The sequence below is a fragment of the Artibeus jamaicensis genome, unplaced genomic scaffold (genome assembly GCF_021234435.1).
Source record: "Artibeus jamaicensis isolate MK-2021 breed Jamaican fruit bat unplaced genomic scaffold, CSHL_Jam_final contig_700, whole genome shotgun sequence".
Classification (NCBI taxonomy): domain Eukaryota; kingdom Metazoa; phylum Chordata; class Mammalia; order Chiroptera; family Phyllostomidae; genus Artibeus; species Artibeus jamaicensis.
The window spans coordinates 15,931,195-15,952,621 of record NW_026521930.1 but is presented as its reverse complement, the minus strand read 5'-3'; the positions used below and the strand labels follow the sequence as shown (position 1 = coordinate 15,952,621).

Here is a 21,427-nt window from a genome sequence, read left to right as displayed (position 1 = left end):
TTCTTCTATGGTTACTTGCCTATAAGCAGTGTATGAGAGTGCACACATTCTGCTATCTTTGTCAGCACTGTATTTTAATATTAAAAGACTCCATCCATCCATCCATCCATCCATCCATCCATCCCCTATCAATCCTACTGGATATGCCAAATTGATAGGCCAAAAGAAAAAAATATCTCATGATATGATTTTCTAAGTCTCACACAAGTGTGTCAAAGATTCAACTCCAGCCAAGAAAATGCAGAGCTGAGTAACTCTAATTTAGCCACTTCTGTTTGTTTATTTTCTACATTGTGTCTCCATATCCATGCTTGTAGAAATGGGAGTTAGGACACTCTTCAATTTTTGTAAACATAAATGAATTGCTTTCACATGAACCATTTCTTCTGATACAACTAACTTGTGAAGCAGAAAGGATGTCATTATTATTTCCACTTTCCTGATGGGAAAACTGAAGCTTGGAGTTCTGCCCACTGTTAGGTTCTCTGGGCTAATACATGGTGGATGAAGCTGGTAGCCCAATCTTATAAGTCTTAATTTACTGCTCTTTTCTCAATGCCTCCCTGGGAAGGCTCAGATGGCCTTGAGAATGACATTCAAAGGCTAAGCCACATGTGCTCAGCACCCAGTACAGCACCCACTCAGCACCCAGTGGCTCAACAATACTGGTTATGGAATGAATGAGTCTTCCATGCCCACAACCCTCCCTCCTACTTGGTGCACACCAGACCTAGATTATTCTGGTTTCAGTTTATTTTTAACATAACAATGAATAAGCATTGATATGCTTCTCTTATAATTAAATAAAACACCTCAAAACCCACTAACTCTTCAAGGCAATCGAGGCTGAGAACAAGAAAAGACTGAGAAATTGTCACAGAGCAAGGAGAAAAGGGCAGTGTGACAAGATGCAATGTGGAAACTTGGACTGGACACTGGGCCAAGAAAGCATTAAGGGAAAATTGGTGAAACCCAAAGAGAAACCTGGAGTTTTGTTAGGAGTGATGTACCAAGGTTGGTTTCTCAGTTTGGACAAGAGTATCTTTGTGATGTAAGATGTTAACGAGGTGGGAAACTAGGTGAGGGGAATATGGGATCTCTCTGTACTACCTCTGTAACTTGTCTATATATCTAAAATTGTCTCCAAATAAAACATTTATTTTAAAATAAAGCCTGCTAATACTCCCAGGAGAGGAGCGAACATTCCTGCTTTTTGTGTCACCCAGGATACAAACTTGCAAACCAAGGATGCGGCCAGCAATTTGTCTTCAGAAGGCAGATAGGACTGACAACATTAAGGGGACACCATGATGACAAGCACATGGCTCTTAGAGAATGGGGGACAGATTGGAGGCACAAGGTGTCCCAAAGGAGGTTAGTGCTATCCTGTCCCTCTCCCAGAGCCACATGGAGGCACACAGAGAAGGGGTGATAACTCAAATTCATATGGCTGTGTGATCTTGGGCAAATGACTCTGCTTCTCTGAGCCACAGTTTTCTCACCTGCAAAATGGGATTCTCTCCTGCCTTCCTCATGGGACCACAGGGAACAAGGTCTCAAGGGATCCTGCAAGCAGGGTTCTCACTGATGAATCTCACTTGGCTAAGCTGCCTGCACTCAGTGAGGCAGAGAGAAAAGGGAGCATTTGAGACAGCTCTTCTGAGGGACAGAAGAGCTGGTGGTACTGCTGGCAGGATAGGTGTGGGGTGTGAGGAGGTGAGGGAGAGGGTAGTGGGTGCGGTATGTTCCAGGGAGGCCACCTCCTGTCCAGGGCCCGTGAAGCACAGCTAGTCTTTACAATTCCAATGACTTTTGTTGCTTTCTTTTCTTCTTGGCAGCAGCTCTAGCTGTGTGTTTCATCTGATGGTCCCTGTGGTTGACAGCCTGGGCCCTTTCTCACTGTTGGGGCCACCACCTCCGTTGCAAGCAGGTAGTGTGGGGTCAGCTCCCTGCCCATTGCAGAGCTGTCTGCTGGGGGACAGAAGCATGTGGCAGAAATAGGGGAATGGGAGGGGTGGTGATAGGGACTGTTTCATAGGGGATGCTGGGACAGCCCCAGAAACACTGGCTGACCAATGCCATTGTCCCTAAGCACTTTTCCAGCCCAGAATCCCTAGTCTGGATAGCATCTTCTGCTAGGACCAGTTACTTTTTGTCAAGACCTCAGGGCTTACCGGGCACAAGCAGGCAATAGTTGCGCTGGAAGCTGCAGGCCAGCCGCCGGGTGAGCAACATGGAGGCCATGATGGAGGCCCTCTTTCAGGAACAGAGAGCCCCTTCACACGCTCCCACCCTGAAAGAAGGGGAAACACAGAATTAGGCCAGTGAAGACCACTCTCCCTCCAGCCAGATATTCCACCCCCCACATTTCCCCACATAGTGGAGGAGGTTCTTCTGACATCAAATCCTTTGCTTTTATACTGAATATACACTTTAAATCAAAGCCCACTCACGTGTATTTTCATTTGACCTTGACTATAATACCCCAATGTGAAAGAAATAATATATGGAGCCACTTTAAAATGGAGCTGGAGCTGCCATGCCAGATAAACTGTCTTGAAATGGTAAAGCAGGGCAAAATAACTTTGGACTGAGACTAAAGCAACCTTGTTTCCCAAAAAACTGCTGGAAAAGATAACAAGAAAGCAGATATAACTATGAGATGATGACTACCAGACTGAAAATTAAAGACATTCTTTACAGTAAACATCACAATGTTAGGTTATCTTCACCAATAGAAATGTCTTCCTTCTGTTGATGTAGTTGTTCCCTGTGCCCTCTCACAAATGTCCATTTTCTTTGTCTCCTAATTGGAACACTATTTGGGCTTCTTCCTGAATCAGTCTGTGTGTTCGAATGGCTATTCTTACTGACTTTAAATACTTGCTTGTTTGCCTCTCACTTTGAAAGTCCTTTTCATTTTTAAATTAACATAAGGTAGAAGGATTACACCCATTTTCTAGATGGAAAAACAGAGAGAGGAGATAGAGTTTGCTTGAGATGCCTTTGTAGATGAGCTCAGTGCATTATCCACCTGAAATGAGCTAAGCGAGTCTGTATATTCTGCATGATGGAAGGACCAAGACGGAGGAAACTTTAGAGCAGATGCCTGGGAGCTCCCTCTGCCTTGTTCCCACACAGAACATTGGTTGTTGGGCTGTCTGGGAACCCTGCAGACCCAGGGGAGTACCTGGTGGCCCACCTTGGTGGGATGTGTACATCTCTAGCATGAGCAATCATCCTGAATTTGCTTGAGACTGAGAGGGCTCCCAGGATGGGGGATTTTCCAATTTGAAACTGCAACAGTCTTGGCAAACTGGGTAGTTATCCCACATGGCACCCAGCAGTCAGGGTTCTTAGCTCCCACTTCACAGGAGTGTTGGCTGACTCTCTCCAAACTGTTTCTGAATCCTGCCCCCAAATCCCTGAGCATAGCTTTGCTGGTTACCTTTTGCATCATGGACCAGGAGCAACTCCTCTCCCTCACATTCCATTGTCTGTTTCTTTTTATCACTTCTCCCCAGTCCCCTCCCCACCTCTTCAAGCCCTTCCCACTCCCCTTCCCCTTTCTCCAAGCCACCATTCAGACTTGCTCTCTGTGTATCTTTCTGTTTGTGGGTCTTCTTGCTAAATACCTGCTTTGTTATTTGACACATGTATTTCAGTTGTATTGTGTTGTGTCTCAGAGCAATGACAGCAGCATTCATTTCTCACTACTACTTGTGGACCCTGTTTCCTGGGTCCTTTCTGGGTGCCACACATTGTTCTAAGCACATTACATGCAGAACTATTAATATCTGTCATTATTTACACCCAGAAGAATGCTAAGTTACAGTTGAGGAAACTGAGACACAGAAAAGTTAAGCAGTGGACCTGAAAACAGAACTCAGGTCTGTCTGACCCCAGAGTCAGCAAATTTTACCATTACTCAGTACTGAGTCCAAACACTCCATAGATGTCCATCCACTCATTCTGCAACAAAGTGTTCCATTCAGCACCAATCTGATGATAGTATGAAGGAAGCATCAACTATAGGTGATGGACAGAGATCCAAAGAGATTCTGCAGTGTGGAATGGAACAAGGATGATGGGTTGGTTTCAGAAAGCCCAGTGTGCATGGGCTCGGCAGCACAGGTGACATGTGTGGGTGTCACCCAGCTCTGGATAGTGGGTTGGCAGTACCCCCGACACAGTGCCCTCGCAGCAAATGGGATATCGGGCTGCATTATTATAAGCAAAGAGGGAAGGAGGGAGGTGGTTGGCATGGATTTGAAAATTTACTTATTCTGTGAATATTCATGGTGCCTCTACTATGTGTTGGTACTCCACTGGGCATTGGGTACAGGGATCAGTCAGATGCAGTCCTTGTCCTCTGACCATTATCATGTATTGAGCACTTACTATGTGCAGGCTGATGCCACTCCATTTCATCCTCAGGGCCTTAGGAGGTAGCTGCCATCATGAACCTGTCTTTACAGATGAGGCAACTGAGGGTGCCCAGAGGGTGGGCGTTGGAGGCCCCTTTAGGGGTATCAGCTCAGCACACCACACCTCCCCACTCTCACAAATTTCTCCTGGGAGCCGTGTCTGTTCTGTGTGACCCGGTCTAGGTGGACTGGGTGGGTCTCAGCCACAGTCCTGGGAACTGTGAGTCAGCTGCCCTCTACCTGGTGAGAGGAACCAGCTTTCAGACAGGGTCTTTGGATGGAGAAGAATGTAGCCTATGCAGACAGAAGTAGTGCAAGAGAAAGGAAGTGGGTTCTGGATAGAGGGACTGTTTGGTGCCATTTCAAGCGTGTAGCCCAGCTTGGCATTGGATTCAATACTCACTCCTGAACGTAGTGGGGTGAACCTGAGTCCCCTTTCCCCTGGGAGTGAGCAGATGAGGGCAGGGGAGAGCCAGGAGTATTCAGCTCACAGATGTCCCTCCGCATGGAAGGAAACAACAGGAGCCAGGGAAAAGTGTTCCCATCCTGGTAGTGCCTTAGTAAGAAAGATCAGAAAGCACCCCCCCTTCTTTTGTGGCTTACTCACATTACCTTGAGTGGATTTCTGTTGCTTTCAGTCTCAGCTAATAGCATGGTTAGAGTTAGAGTTGATAAGCCCCAATTCTTGGGAGTAACACTGCCTCTTCTGCCCAGGGCTGCAGGTGGAGTAAGGTCCTGCAGGGTAGTTGAGGACAAAGGCTTCAGGGCCATCAAACCTTCCTTTCTCCTGCTGCGGGATCCAGGATTCCTCCTGGGTGCAAGTGACTGTGGTGTGCAGTTGTTGGGTGAGATTCTGAAGGGAACTATGTCCCCCTCAATCTGCTCAACCATTCAGCAAGTAGGGTACCTCCCCATTTTTGATGTGAGGAGATGGCAGTTTGGGGGAGTTATGGTATTGGCTTTGGACAGAAGGTTACGTGGGGCTGTGTGACCCCAAAGCCCTTTCATTATAACATATCAATTAATTCAGCAAATAACAAAACATCTAATGGTAGTAGATACAGGGTTGGATGAATACTAATGATCTAGTTTAGAGAGAAAATGTTATTGCTCTTCACCAGAAGGAATATTATTAAGAGAAGTGTGCGCTTGGAAAGTACGACCATAAATTAACTGAGAAACCATAGTCTTCCCTTGATAACTCAATAAAATTTTTTAAATCTCTTCCAGAGTATTCAACTCAAGGCAAGCCTGTTAATTGAGCAGCCTGGTAACTATAGAGAGAGCAGTTGCTGGCTTTCACTCAGAACCATTTGTCTCAAGCGGGAGCACTTAAGACTCCACATAATTCAGTTTCCATTAACTGTGTTTTTAAAAATTGGAGAGTCTCAGACAACTTGAATATTAACATTTGAATTCTCTGCAAAAGGGGGAGTCACACCCACACACTTTCAATTACAAAATGTCGCATTGTGCCATATCTCAGGTGACATTTTCGTGGCTCACAGTTCAAACAAAAGGTTTTCTAACAAAAGACCTTCTAACAAAACCTGATCTCCATCAGACATCACTTCTTGGCACAATACACTTCCAACAACCAGAAGAGTTTTAATATCATTTATTTGTTCACTTTCTCTAGCCCATTAATTTAATCAATCAAATTAACTAGCTCCTGTTATAGGCAAGACACTGCATTATTTAGGCACAGGAGAAACTAAAATAAATAAAATGCTTCTCTCTTTCCGAAGCTCATAATTTTTTAAAAATATTTTATTTATTTATTTTTAGGCAGAGGGGAGGGGTGAGACAAAGAGAGGGACAGAAACATCAATGTGTGGTTGCCTCTTGTGTGTACCCTACTGCGGACCTGGCCTGCAACCCAGGCATGTGCCCTGACTGGGAATCAAAGCAGTGACCCTTTGGTTTGCAGCCCAATGCTCAATCCACCGAGCCACACCAGCATGTACAGTATATAAAAATTTTCCAGTTCACTGTCAACAACTAATTCTGCATAAGACAGAGCAGAATAATGGAATCATGATTATTTGATGGTATGAGCAAGGTGCCATGGGAACACAGAGATTAATTCTGGTGGGAGTTATGATGGCCATAAAGTGTCATCTGAGTTGTACCTTGAACGGAGGGGAGATTTCAGAAGCCACGGAAGGAGGGTGAGGTGGGAGGGGCTGGATAAGGCCCAAGCAAATGCTTGGAGGTGTGAGAGGACATGGAATGGTCAAGGATTTGGGCATGAAACTATAGAGCGGTGGAAGGGAAGATAAAGGGCAGGTTCTGCGGTAGCTGAGGAAAGGGGCCCAGCACAGAGGCAGACTCCCTGAGGACTTGCTCTGCAGCCCCTCAGCCACAAGCCAGCCACAAGGGAAGGCTCCCTTTCCCAGGCAGAGCTGACAGAGGCCTGAGAGGTGCTTGGGGGCAAATGCCTAACAGGGCTGGTGCAAGTTGCCACCATCTCTCCCCTGAATGAGGGCAAGGATATGCACAGTGGCCCCTCAGCTTCCTCTTTTGTCCTCTTTTTTACTGGGTCCCCAACCTTTTTAAGGATAGTTCATCTCACATAACTCTCTTACCTAAAAACACTCTAATTGCACTTAGAAAGGTACATTGTAAACTCAGAGAGTGGGGGTTGAGGTTTTCTGAGCTCAGCAGAGTTCCTGGAGTCAATTTATATGGTGAATGAACTCAACAGTTCTAAGCTGTGAAGTGGGTACAGTGCAACCTGCCTTTTAAGATAGATCTGAGGATTGATATTAAAATGTGTGAGCAGGTCTGAAATGTGTGCAACTTAACAATATTCTCCTCCCCGAAATCTGAAGTCACTGGGTACCCCAGGCCCACTACTCCTACCCCCAAAGCAGCATGAGATCACCCTCCACACCCTTTGCAATCTTCTGGACTTTGGATTGCACATCTGGGAAAAGAAGCAGGTGGTTTGAAGGGTCCTGGATTGAGGGGGGGCGCTCCCAGAACTGGAATGGAAACAGGCCAGTCGCTGGTGCTCTGGTCTCTGAAACCCCAAGTCTCCCTGTGCTCTCCAAACCTCCTCTCATTACACAGCACATGACTTCTCACATTCTTAATTCTCATACGTATTTGCTTTACATATTTATTTAAAATCAACTTGCTTTTAAAGTTTAAATGAAGTATATTTCCTAGAATCTCTTCTAATCACTATCCAACACCCCTCCTTCAATGTTTCATTCGCTACAAACAAAGCATTACAGCTTTGATGTAATAAAATCAAAGCTGGTTATTAAATTAATAGCTGGGCAGTCAGCTGCCTGGTCCTTTTTTGCTGGAATGGGAGATGGGCAGATATTAGACAGCTCTGAAAGGCAGGCTAGCATCAAACAGAGACTTTTTCTTTGACAAGATCAGAACCGAAAGAGAAATTTAAATCAATCAATAACTAAAACAAAATAGGAACCATCAGAGTGCATGGCAGGTGAGGACGATATCTGTCTCAGGTAGAAAGTGGACCAGTGATAAGTGCTCTTTCTTACTGCAGGTCTTGGCCAGAACAAGTTGAGCACTGGGGTCCAACCAGATAACAAGTCCTCCAGTGGACTTACCTCTCCCCATCCCTCTCCCTGTAATTAAAATGCTAATTAGTCCTCTCCCACTCCCTCTTATCTGCCTCATGCATTTGGAATGTTTAAGTCTATAGGATGAGAGGATTCAGGTAAAAGGCCCAAACATGAATATATAAACAAACCTTTCCAGTTTGCTCTGGAGGGAGAATAAAAGTCGGAAAATGATTGGCTGCTGTTTAGGGCTCACTTACTACATGCCATGTACCTTCCACATGTAATTTCTATCATCTGCAGTGTTTGCCTTGTATGACAGTCTCAGAAGGTTTGTGGGCTTCTCCAAGGTTTCAGACCTCACGAGTCGGTGATCTGGCTGGGGGCTCTGCACCTGTGACAGGGCCCCACCCACAACAACTAAACCCAAGTCACAGGGGTCTGATCTGGGCACAGGGGAATTCCCGAGGTAAGGAAGACAACTACTATCATAAGGGGTGCTTGGTTGACCCTGCCCTTGATCCAGATTTTCACAGCCTCCATGTCCCTCGAAATGGAGGGGGTCTCACTTTGAAAGTTAAACATCTGAAAGATACAGTAAGAAAGGAGCTATGGTAGCCATTTGAGGAAGTGGTGTACAGGGTGTTGAGCATGAAACCACCCTTCTTTACCTGCTGTGTAACCTGGGACACACTAAGTAACCTCTCTGTGCTTCAGCTTCTCACTTGCAAAATGGGGATAATGCCAATGGAACCTACCTCATGGGCTAGCAGAGGCTGAACAAAGACCAAGGACTCGGTCCCTGCTATATCCCTAGCCCCAAAGCAGTGCCTGGCTGCAAACAATCTATGAATAAATAGTACACCTTCCACAAATGACCTATGAAGATGGTGTCTGATTCATTTCTCTAATCTGCTGCCCTATGAACATGAAATCTTTGCGTGCATCATTGGCTAGATATGGACTCCCCCCCCCCCGTCCCCCGCAACACACACACCCCTCTGGGGCTCTGAAGAGGCTCGCTCTCATTCTCCTTTCTGCTCTCAGGGCAGAGACAAAAGCGCTGGCAGGGGTTGGGGACATTCCTTTCCAGTCTACAGTCCCAGCCGTTGGGTTTTCTGCACACTCAATAGTGCACAATAACACAAGTGAGCCTTGGTTGTCAAGGCCAGGGATCGTCATGGCAACCAATAAAGCTGGAATCCTGGGCCTTTGCAGATGGCTAACAGGGCCCCATTCATGGGGCTGTGATGGATGGTGGATGGCACTGGGGCAGAGGCTTTATCTCAAACCCGCTTCCCTCCTCCAACCCCAGCTTCCTCAGCAATCCCCCCGCACCCCCTGCAGCTATCTCTGTAGCTCAGCCCAAGCCCTTCCTTCTGGCATTCCTAATTTCTTTTCTATAATCTGCCTTTTGGGGCATCATACAATCATCAGTGACTTGAATAAGGGGGGGAGGAAAACTTGAAAACAGGCAAGTGTTGACTACTAATAAAGAGAAAGGATGCCATTTAGAAAGTCATAGGAGCCAGAAATTGGGTCCTAATGTGCCATATATTAGCTTGATGACTCTGGGTAGCCTAGCTACTGGGCAGTCTTGATGACCTGACAGTTGTTCAACTTATCAGGTCCTCAGTTTCCTCATCTGTCAAATGGGAAGAATAAAGTTTACTCATGAGGCCATGAGGCACTTGGTTGGTTAGGGCCAACTGAAGAATGTACACAGGACAGATAAGAGATGATTCACTGCAGGCCACAGTATCAGTTTCCAGAGAACCTCTACCTTGTAGGGAAGGCATTTCTTCTATAGCCTGAAGGGCTGGGAAGAGCTATTTGAGGTACAGTGGCCCTGTCACAAGCCTGAATTTCCAGGTTCCACAACTGAGGGGCTGCTCTACTGCAACCTTGTCCACCCTCAGGCATTTGGGCCCCAGTTCATTTCACCTCCCTTGTCCCGCCTACCAGGCTCCATCAGGAAGAGTGAAGTGAATTTAAATCACACATGCAGGGAGCGTGATCACAGTGACCCCAGAAGGTGGTTAGCTCCCCAGCCTGTGAGCAAAGTGAAGGGAAAAAAGAATATACAAGTCTTCCAATATCTGAGTGTGAGGCACACTCCGGGGAATATTCAGAAAGAAGCATCATAAATGGATGAGCTAGTTTTGGATTTCTGACCCTGCAAGAGAGGAGAAGTGAAAAACAGTCTGGTTTGAGAAGGCTGCTTATATCAATGTGGAAGAAGCTACCCCAGACCAATGCCACAGAAGATCTGGCCTTTAAAATTGGTTTGCTCTGTTCCACAAATATTTACAGAGCACCTGTGCTTTGCCCCAAACACCATGCTAAACAAGGACATGTCCCGCTCTGTTCCCTGGAACCTTTCGTCCCCCATGGGAAGGAACAACAAACAAACAAACAGATAAGGTCAATGCGATTGCAAGAGATGCATTTCCTGTTTAAGAGAAAACAAACATTTTAAGAACTCCATGAACAAGTATGCAAATACCATAGCATATAACAAGTCAACTATTTATTTCCTCCAAGGTCTGTAGGTGGGTGACTTGGAAACCTGTGTTGGTGATTGGAGTTAGGGCGTGTGCCTGACAGTCCCATGGAAATACCTTAACTTTTCAGTAATTCAAAGCATCTTTCATTTATGTGTGTACATAGGAATTTGCTACGATTTAACGAATGAATGCCTACTATGTCAAGCCTTACCACACTCTCTCATCTAATCCTGGAAGGCAAATACTTCTATTCCCATTTTTTAGGTGAAGGGATAGGCTTAGAGAGGTTTTGCCATTTGCACAAGGACAGACAACTGGAGACAGTGGAGCTAAGTTAGAACTAGGGCTGGCTGGGCTTGAAGACCAAGATCTGGGCACATTACCAGTGTGGTGGTTTTGGTCCACCACAGAAACTTCATCAGACAACTCAGACCAGCATACATCTCTTTTCTGGGAACAAAAAACTTCAAAGCAGCAACTATCACTGGCTGCAGTTTTCCTGAGGACACTCAGCTTTTGGCCACACACTCATTCATGGTGACCTGTGATTGCCCTAACTGAGCAATGCCAACCTCAGCCTACACTTGGCACTTTCCTCACACCCGAATGCTGTCCCCACTGTCCCTTCCAGGGTGCAGATACCCTAATTCCATGAGGATCCCCACCCCACCCCACCCAATGGAATGTAGGGTCCTTTGGGTGGAAGAACTGCCATCTTTCCAGCTCCACAGTACTTAGGGCAGGTCCCAGTAATGGAGAATGCTTGCTGGGTGTTTTAAACATTCATCTGTGAAAAAGAGTTTGCCCACTTGTTCTTGGGTCCTGATTTTGCTAGCCAACTCTTTAAACATTTTGGTGCAGGACAGCCAGCAAACAGGAGGTCCAAAGATACAGCAATGAAAAAGCACCCTGATTTGTTGCTTCCAAAAAACACTATTTCAACTATTCTCACCCTTGATTTGGATGTGGCCATAACAGCCATCAACCACATGACCCTGGCCAAACAGTCTGGCCTTCTGGATGGATGGCACTTGTGTGTCGATTTCAAAGATCCTCACGCCCAGCCCTACCTCCCCATCTGGCGACTTGTTTTTCCTGAAACATAAAATGTAACCTGTCCACTAGAGAGTGGTTGGCTGTGTCTTCCCACAGGACACCAGAGGGCAGATGGCTGGAACCATTAACAGCGCAGCTGACAATGCTTCGTTTAGCCCGTTTAGTGAAAGGAGCGGGCCCGGAGGATAAAATATGGTACCAAGGAAAGAGCTGGGGACATGAACCTGGGGGGAGAGCCGATCACAGAATGCTCGTAATTACTGCATGCCAATCAATTGTTTTCTTGGTGTTTTATCCTCCCAGAGACAAAGATCCGGAGTAAATAAAATTGTGATGAAATTATCCTTGGTGGCATCCAAACCTCCCTGGCACCTTGACTCTCATCACCAGGCATTCTCTGCCTTTCTTTTCTTTGAGGAAAGGACTCCACTTCATGACTGTTTCTTGCTTTTAGGGGAAAACAAACTTGCTAAGCAAGAAAAGCAAATGTCTGAAATGATACTCTCTGAGATGTGTACAGAAAAGCCTGCCATCCTCCAGGCAAAAAAAACTGAGTTGAAGGAACAGTTGAGGGCTTTGAATTTAAATGATTTTGTTTTTCCACATAACAAAGCTGACCCAATCACACCCTCTTGCTTGAACCTCCCCTAGCTCCCCACTCTTTGGGATAAATCCCCGCTGCCTGGCTGGGCACACAGCCCACCCCTCCATCCCCTCACATGTAACTCCTGCCCTTCCCTGGCCCCTTGACTCTGACCTGCACACACTCTGCTCTTTCCTGCCTCCTGGTCATTGCATATGTGGTAATATCTTTTGGAATGCCCTTTTCTGCCCCCACCTCCTATTCATATTCCCTTAACTGTTGTGCACATTTTCACAGTGCCCTTCGGGCCACCTCCTCTTGGAAGCTGCTCTGGCTTTCAATTCAGGGTTAGACGCCACTCACCTGTATTTCTCCAGCACTCTATTTTTTTAATGAACTTTTTTAAACACACAGGATGAACTTGACTATACTTACCATCTAGCTTCAACTGTCAACATGTCATGTTTAGATTACCCATAAATTTATATATACATGTTCTTTTCCAGTTCACCTGTAATGTGATAATATGCTCACATCTGTCTCTCCCTTTAGCCTGTGAAATTCATTCATTCATTCATCCCTCCATCCATCCCTCTAATCCTTCATGGATTTGTACTCAGGCCCTGCTACTTCCTGATGGCCTGCTGCCTGAAGACACAATAGTGAATCCTAAGGACTCAGGTGGGGGTGGTGGAACCAGACAGCAGAGTTTCTGCATCTGCTCCAGTAGAAGAGAGAGACAACGAAGAAGTAAACAAAGAAAACCTTTTCATATTGTGAGGAGGGTCATCAGCATAACTTGATAGCAACCAATGTGTTTCTGCACTCTCAGCATCTAGTACCACATGATGAGGAGAGAGGGCCCAACAACCGTGCTGCACTTTGGGGCCTGAATGCTCTGACCACGGGGTCCCACTAAGGCAGCCTAGATTCTGTGGTCACTATGGCAACAGTCCTTTCCTTGCCATCCCCTTGGAAGGGAATGGGGCCGGGGGACCAAGATAACTGAGGATCCAGCCACCGGCTGGGGACCGAAACCACCCCCATGCCGCAGTCAGCTCTCAGGGTGGCTTTTCAACATCTGGCTGGCAGAACCAAAGAGCCATGAATGAATTTATAAACACTCTCTGTCTGGGTTCTCTCTTGATCACTCAGAGGAGTTTTAATGTATGCCATGTAGAAGCACTGCAAAACAAAATACAAGAGGTTGGTTCCAGCCCCATGAAGTGGATCTCAAAGGTTCTGGTGAGCTCCTGTGTGTGCAGGCTCCCACTGACAGGTGTGTGCTTCCTAGGGGGTCTTCACAGCACAGCTGAGTGACTGGTTCACAGGGGAGTTATGGAGGGCAGTCCTGGGGGGGTAGGAAGAGGTGGCATGAGGAGACCTCTGACCTCTCCAACCCTGGTTCCCTGCCCCTCCCCGCACCCACTTAGAGACCACCTGCCAGAGGCATGGGTTGGCCCAGGGGCAAGGTCTAGAACACAAGCCAACCCTGGGTGCAGAAGAGAAAGATCTTCCAGGTTTATCAGTGGAGAGGGTGCTGGGATTATAAGAACAAGGATAAAGCAACAGTGACAACAAACATTTACTAATCACTTTGGGCCAAACCTGTTTTAAGCTTTTTACATTAATAGTGCCTTTAGTTTTCAGAACAACCCTCTGAAGTAGTTACTATTATCATCCTCCCTTACAGAAACAAAAAGTAAATGGAAGCACAGAGAGGTTAAGTGACTTGCCCAACAACACACAACCATTAAGTAGCTGAGCCAGGATACAAACCCAGGCTGGCTCTAGATCTGGTACTCTTAACCTCCACACCATAGTAAAGAGTTGAAGTCACTAAGACGCAAACCAAAAATGTTTCTTCTGGAGGCACAAGACTAATAAGTTATCCTTGGTAATTTCACAATAATGGTGGACAGTGTGCCAGTGGAATCAAAGTGGGTTTTGGCTTGGGCTCAAATCTGGCTTTGTCTTTTCTCAACTAGCAAATGGGTATGATAGGACTCCCTCATTCTCAGGCTGCTCTGAGGATTAAAAGATGCAATCTGTGCACACAACTAGGCAGATGCCCAGCACATAATAGGCATTCAAAAAAAATTTAAAGCTGCAGAAAAGTTGCAAGCATAGCTCAATGACCACTCGTAATTCGAGAACCAATTGTCAATTTTCTGCCACATTTGTACTCTATCTACCATCTACCTTCTCAATTATTTGAGATTTGCATACATTGTGAAATTTCATTCCTAAATCCTTTGGTCTGTATTTTCTAAGAGCAAAGACATTCTCCTGTACAACCTTTGTACAAATTATGAGATATGAGGTGCTTCACAGTCAGGAAATTTATCATTGATATAATGCTATTATCTTATATATGATCTTTGCTCAGATTCCCTCAGTTGTCCCCAAAGTGTCTTTTGTGGCTGTTTTTTGCTCTCTGGATCCAGGCTCCACCCAGGGATCACTTCACATCCATCTGTGTGGCTCTTTAGTGGCTCTTTAACCCAGCACCTTTCTCAACAGCTTTGCCTTTTATGGCATTGACATTTTAAGAGTCTAGGTCAGTCGCTTTGCAACTATTTCATCTTAACCAATATATTTCTTCAAGTTTTTGTAAAATAAACTGCAGCTCGTGGGTAAATGGAGAAAGAGAAGGTACACGACACCAGAGGTTCATGGGATTTGGTGGGGGCAGGAAGAGGAAGGTATATTGAATCAGATCTACTTGGGTGGAAGTTACAGATTTCCTAGAAACAGTGACAGAGGATGTTTAAAGGTGATTAGAGTTTTGGCAGGTGGACTGAGGTGGTGGGGCCATTGCAGACTTTGGTCACCGTGTAAGGGAATGAGAATGGCAACCTGGAGGAATCGCAGGTGGCAGCAGTGACTGAGTGAGAGTGAGGGTACCCCACTGAGTGATCAGGATCTGTTCTTACTTGGACTGGAAGGTACCCAAGGCTGGTCCTCATCGGATCTGCCCAGGGTGTGCCCAGTACCATCAGCGTTTACCCAGACTGACTGGCTCCCACATTTCCCAAATATTCAGCAACAGGCAAGTCCCTCCAGGGTTGACCTGGCTGCCAGCTCTCACACACCAACTCCAGGATCTTAAACAGCGGGTCATCAGGATTTCCACATCTTGCTCTGCAAATGAAATTTTGCTTTCTCAACCTGCTCCTTTTCTTGCTGCCTCTTGGGACATGGGCTGCTTCAATGAAAAAATTAAAAATTAATTTCTCATTGACTGCAGAAGAAAAAGCAAGGGAGTCGCTAAGCTTCCTCACACCTACTCTTGGCATAAGCTATGCAGGTTGTCAAGCTAAAGATTCTCACTGCAGATCTCTGCCCTCCATATCACTGTACCCGACTGAGCCTTCCAGTCCCCTGAGTTTCAAAGAGAAAGGGGCGTGTGTGTTGTTTTAACCCTTAGAATTAAAAGGAAGGGTTTGTTTGGAGGCTTGAGCAAAAATGCCTTTTCAAGGTGACCCTTACTTCATTTCCTGGGGCCTGAAGGCAGATGTCTGACAAAAGCAATTCCTTATCTATCATTTCATGCCCATCTTTGTTTATTTTGCTTCCGTTTGAAAGGGGCTCCTCTGTGTTCTCTTCACAAAGCATCCTTGAAAAAAATCTGTCATGTACAATTGCGTGTCCTTCAGACTGAAAGTCACACACAGACTCACTTGCACATGAACATGTGCACACCCCACATCACAGATAATAGTCACTGACACACACTAAGACACACCCCCACCACATGCCTGCAGATATGTGCAAATACACGAACATACACACACGCACCTCTGCACTCACAGAGCCTGGTCGTCAGAGTCCGCAACAAGCCCAGCTCCGCCTGCTTAAAATGCTTCCTCTACGCCATTCTTCAGAGTCCTAGGGACATGGCTAGCTGGTCCATCCTAGGAGGTGCCGCCGGGTCCCAGTTCCCCCTCTGGAGGATGCCCCAGACTTCCAGGCAGCCCCCAGAACATGGGCTCAGGTACAGGAGGAAGGAAAGGACTCCTTGGAAGCAAAGAAGATGTGGGAAAAGGATGTGCCCAGCTGGTTCCCAGCAAGTGCTGGAGGCAGAGGGATAGAGGGAAGGTGAAGGAGGAGGGCAAGAGAGGGAATGACTGAAAGATGGGGGGGGGGTCGGTGATTGAATCCGAGGAGCAGGGGGAGAGAGAGAGAGAGAGAGAGATTGGACAGAAACAGAAAGGAAAACGCCATACAGAAACAAAGAGAAAGAAAAAATAGAACATGGATTTCTAAAAAAAGATGTTTTAAGCTCGGCTCGGTTTAAGACGGAGGAGAGATGATCTGGGAACTTCTGAAACAGGCTATCTACTTCCCCTTTCTTCTTCCAGGGGCCAGGGGCCAATTCCCAGATTTCCCCTAACAGCCTCAGGAACACCTACAACTACAAAGCAGAGATCCAAGGCTTCAGAGTCCTAAATGGCTTCCCCAGGACGGTGGTGGTGGTGGTGGCAGCAGCGGTGGCTGCGGCAGACCTAGCCTGTGACCGCCACAGCCATGAAGGGACTCTGAGGGCACAAACTCATCTACAAGACCTCCCCGGCCAGAGAGGCAGCCCCAGCTCTGACAATCTCCCTGACCCCCGGGAGTGGGGCAGCGGGCATTGGAGAATTACTCTAGCCTTCCCCAGTAAAGCACCCCCCTCCCCCATTATAGCCCAAGCTGGGGTCAATGCCTGTCCACAGAGGGCCCAGAAGAGGAAATGGGAATGGTCACAAGGTGAGGGATATGAGTGGGGGGTGGGGAGAGACACAGAGCTTTCAGTCACATGCAGCTCATTAGTTGCCATGACGACGCCAGCGGGTAGGGGCACCCAGATTGGAGGCTGCAAGAGACACGTAGGTTCTAAATCTCTGCGACAGCTCTTCAGTTGAGCTATTACGCCGTTGCCGTGGCAACCAATGGGATCAAATCACAGAGAAAATCTATAATTATTACAAGCCAGCTACTGGCAAACTCCGCGCAGTAATCAGCCCGCTGGGGCAATTCATCCTGAACTCCAGGAGCGAGAAACGCCTGTCCACAGCCCCGAAGTCGGGGAAGAAAAGGCCAAAGGAGACTGCAGATCTGTTCATGCTACAGAATGGGAACCTGGCCAAATGAGGAGTAAATATTAGGTAAACAGTACATGAACTTGCCAACATTTGACCATTAAAAAACATTCCCTGTGATTTTATTATGGAAATTTCGAACATGCAGGAAAGTTGAATTGGACAGTGAATACCTGCATATCCACCACTTAACTTCTGCTATTAACCTTTCTACTGTGCTTGCTTTATCACAAGTCTATCCCTATCCATTAATTTTAATGTGTTTCAAAGTAAATTACAGATATCAGTACCCTTCCCCCTCAAATACTGCAGCCTGTGTAAGATTAAATATTTGATACATTTTGAACAAAACCAGCAATTTCATATGGTTCAATCTAATAGAGTAAAATCTAGATTTCTGTTTGTCATCTGTCCATCCAACCAGACACCCAGTCTCTCACTCATCCACCCACCCATCCATCCAAGCATCACTAGGAGATCTCATACACACTGATGGTTTCATCTCCGAATCTTCCTTCCATGTCCAGTAGATACCTCCAACAGGATGTCCTACATATTAAGCTCAGTATGTTCTCAGCTAAAACCATGTTCCCTTCACCACACCTATTCCCTTTCTTGTGTTCAGTATCTCAGTAAACAGAACCACTGTCTCCCCATTTGTCCAAACGGAAACCCAAGACCCATCCTTGATCCCTTCCTTCCATTACCTTCACTCACCACCATGCCCTAGGATTTTACTTTCACACTGGCTCTTATCTCCTCTCTCGCTCTCTCTCTCTCTCTCTCATATCCTGAACGGCATAATAATGTCCTAGAGCCATTATTTCTTAGCTGGACAGCACCCCCAGCCTCTTGGCTGGTCTCCTGGCTACAATCTTGCCCGCTCTTTTACTTTCTCCACACTGACTTATTATCATGAAATATCTGGCCATGTTGATGGTGTGGGGGAATTGTTACTCATATAGTGCTGGTGGGGACATCAGTTTATACAAATACCTTGGAGAACAATTTATCAAAATCTATTAAACTTTAAGCACACTGGTCATTTTTCTTAGCATAATTATACTTGAAGGAGTTTGTCTCATTGATATAAACTGAAGGCAATCTAAATGTCCATCAGCAGGAATTGGCTGAAAACACGTTGGTCCATCCATAATATAGAATAACATTCATCCAATAAAAAGATTGAGGTAGTGCTTTACATACTGATAGGAGAAAGTGTTTAATGTATTAAATAAAGGAAATTGCAAAGAAGCTTGTATGGCACAATGTCTCCTGTGTCCCCAGAAGCTCCTCACTTCCCTGTTACAAGTGTCAACACTCACTCTCCACCAGACTGGGGAACAGAAGAGGCCCAGGAATGCCTTTCTTGTCTTCCTAAATAATACACAGCACAGCACTATCACGCAAAGTCAGCCCTGAGACTCTGGCTTATACTAGGTGTTGGTCTTCTCTCTTGTTCAGGGAAGGACTGCAGAAGCTATTTAACTAGAGGGTAGAGCAAAAACTGAGACACACCTTGGAGGCGGACAAGTTTTAAGGGAACACATAGGGCTAGTTCTAGATCCTGCTCAGATGTTAAAGGTCTCCTGTGCTTCAGTCTCCCCAGTTCTATAAGAGGCCGACAATACCTCCCAGAGTCATTTTGAAGGTCAAAAGTGGCAATAGAGGAGAAAACTGCAAGCCAAAGTCACCAAATGAGCTATTGTTATTAATTTATCTTATGTATCTGCTCGACCCACTTCTGAATACTAAACCCCCTTAGTGCATGTGACAAAAAGCTAGTCTCCTTTTGTGGTAAAGAATCTTGGTCCCATTTTATAGCTGAGAAAGCTGAGGCACAATTGCCAAAACTTCCCTAGTGCCATAGAGAGAGATGCTACCCAGATAACCCCCAAACTTTCTGATTGCAAAGTCCCTGCTTTTCCCATTTCTTATTCATTCCTGCTTCTTAAGTCAGACCTTTCAACCAGTGCTGTGAAAAGAAATGTAAATGTGAGCTACATGTACAATTAACATTTTTTTAGTGGCCACCTTAATAAAAGGGAACAAATGAAATGAATGTTAGTTGTATGTCTGATTTAGCCTGGTATATCAAAAATATCATTTCAACATGTAATCAATATAAAAACTAGTTAATGAGATTTTAATTTTTTGTTGTACTACATCTTCAAAATTCAATATGTATTTTATGTTTAAAGCATATTTCAGTGCTCAGTAGCCAAATGCAGTTTATTGGAGAATGCAGCTTAGGTGGTACTGACATACACCTGGAATGGGTCTAAACTTTAATGATATGGGCCACTGTTTAGTGAGCACTTGCTATGTTTCCGGTCCTGTTCTAACTGTTTCACATAGATTAACCCCATCTATTTGCATGCCCCTGGGAAGTAGGTTCTCTTATGAGCTATGAAAAACAAAAATGAAGCTAAGGTAGTTCTGGCAATGTGCCCAAGACCATATTGTTAATTACGTGAGGAGCTGGAGTTTAAACTGAAGTTCATCCAGAAACCGTACCCTCATGCAGCCACAATAAACAGATATCCTTTTACAACATGTTGGTCTCATGGGTATGTAAATATTAAGCTCCCAAGAACAGAATTTGACTGGTGGCACTTAATTTTAAACAATCTGATTAATCAGTACATAAGATCAAATAAGCATTAGTTAAAAAGTATGCAACGTACGCTGAACTTCGTAAAGGTATGGGACCTCAAGAATTGATAATAAACCAGGCAATGAATGAATTCCCCCATTGGCATGCCCCCTCTTGTCTGGGTGGGATATGAATGAGAGGGACACAGTGGCTTCATTGTTTCATGGGATCCATGTGGGAAGGCCAACTGGTTCCAGCTCTCTCCTCTTACTCAGGCCAAATGCCACTGCTGATTTTAATTAGGACATGTGTGTACTGGCTAAGTTCCACTGGGGATAGAGGTACTCATGATTTTATGACTGGTTCTGAGATGATCCTGTTCAAAGCCCAAAAGATGCATGATCTGGGGTTGTCAATATCCCTAGCTCCTGGCAAGGGTGCCTTGGAGTTCAGTCCAGCCAGCTTTTTATTCCTATAATTGTGGTTGCTGCTTCAGAAATGCAGGCTTCTCCCTCGCCTCTTGCAAACTGTCATAAAAGTCAACCACATGTTAGTGCTGACTTCTTGAACATGACCAGCATTACCTGGTTATCAGCTAGAGGATGAAACCAGAGAAAGGAGGTACAAAGGGAGATGTAATCTGCCTCTAAAATATGTCTCTAATTTATCTGCTTCTCTCCCTCATTTCCATTAACTACTCTAGACCAACACAGTCATCTTCCTGCTTCTACCTCCTTAGCTTGTCACTCTTCAGGTCAAAGTTGGTTCCCTATCTTCCATTAGGCCTTTGAGATGCTGCCCAAGTATGCCTACCTCCTCATCTAACCTAACTCACATCATGCCACTCTGCCTCTTGATCACTCTCTCTGGCCACGGTGGCCTCTGATTCCTAGAAAGCACAAAATTCCATGTCCTCAGGGTTTTAGCACTGGCCATTCTTGCTGCCTGAACTGCTTTGTTCATCCTCCTTGGCCAACGTCCATGTGTCCCTCAGGTCTTCAACAGTTCATATTATCTCTTTAGAGAAGCTTTTTTGAACCTCATGGAAATACATTTGTCCTGCTATAATTTCTAATAGCTCCCTGGTTGTTTCTTTCCACAGTTCTCACTTACACATTTATTTGTGTGCATATCTTCTGAATGCATGCCTTCCATGCTGTTCCTCATTCCCCAGAGATGTAGTGTCCCAGCACACAGCACAGTGCCTGGTGCACATGATGGGCACACTCAATATTTGGGGAGTGAATTCCTACTATTCCCATTTTACAGATGAGAGAACTGAGGGCTTGGCAGAGAAGACACTTTCCCAAATGATACAATGATAAAAACCAATTACTGCCCTGGCAGGTATAGCTCAGTGGATTGAACACGGGCCTGAGAACCAAAGGATTGAGGTTCAATTCCCAGTCAGGGCACATGCTTGGGTTGCAGGCCAGTTCCTGGTAGGGGACACATGAGAGGCAATCAGACACTGATATTTTTCTCCCTCTCTCCTTCCCTTCCCCTCTAAAAATAAATTTAAAAAATATTTATTAAAACCTAATTACTGACATTCTGTTATGTGCAAAGTCCTAACCAGAAGGATCTAGAGGCTTTACTGAGAAATGTGGCCAATTCACCAGCACAGTTATT

At 45.6% G+C, this 21,427-nt stretch overlaps 1 protein-coding gene across 3 annotated transcripts in view; it reads right to left on the bottom strand.

Moving 5' to 3' along the window:
- ABAT (4-aminobutyrate aminotransferase) overlaps nucleotides 1–21,427 on the bottom strand; it is a 92,326-nt gene that overhangs the window by 49,754 nt on the left and 21,145 nt on the right. For 2 of the 3 annotated variants that reach the window (XM_053671512.1, XM_053671510.1), the window contains exon 2: nucleotides 2,175–2,293. In XM_053671512.1, the coding sequence (XP_053527487.1) occupies nucleotides 2,175–2,244 (70 nt within the window). In that variant the 5' untranslated portion in view covers nucleotides 2,245–2,293. Of the gene's footprint in view, nucleotides 1–2,174; nucleotides 2,294–5,039; nucleotides 5,163–21,427 lie in introns of all 3 variants that reach the window. The other variant, XM_053671511.1, reaches the window with a different exon arrangement.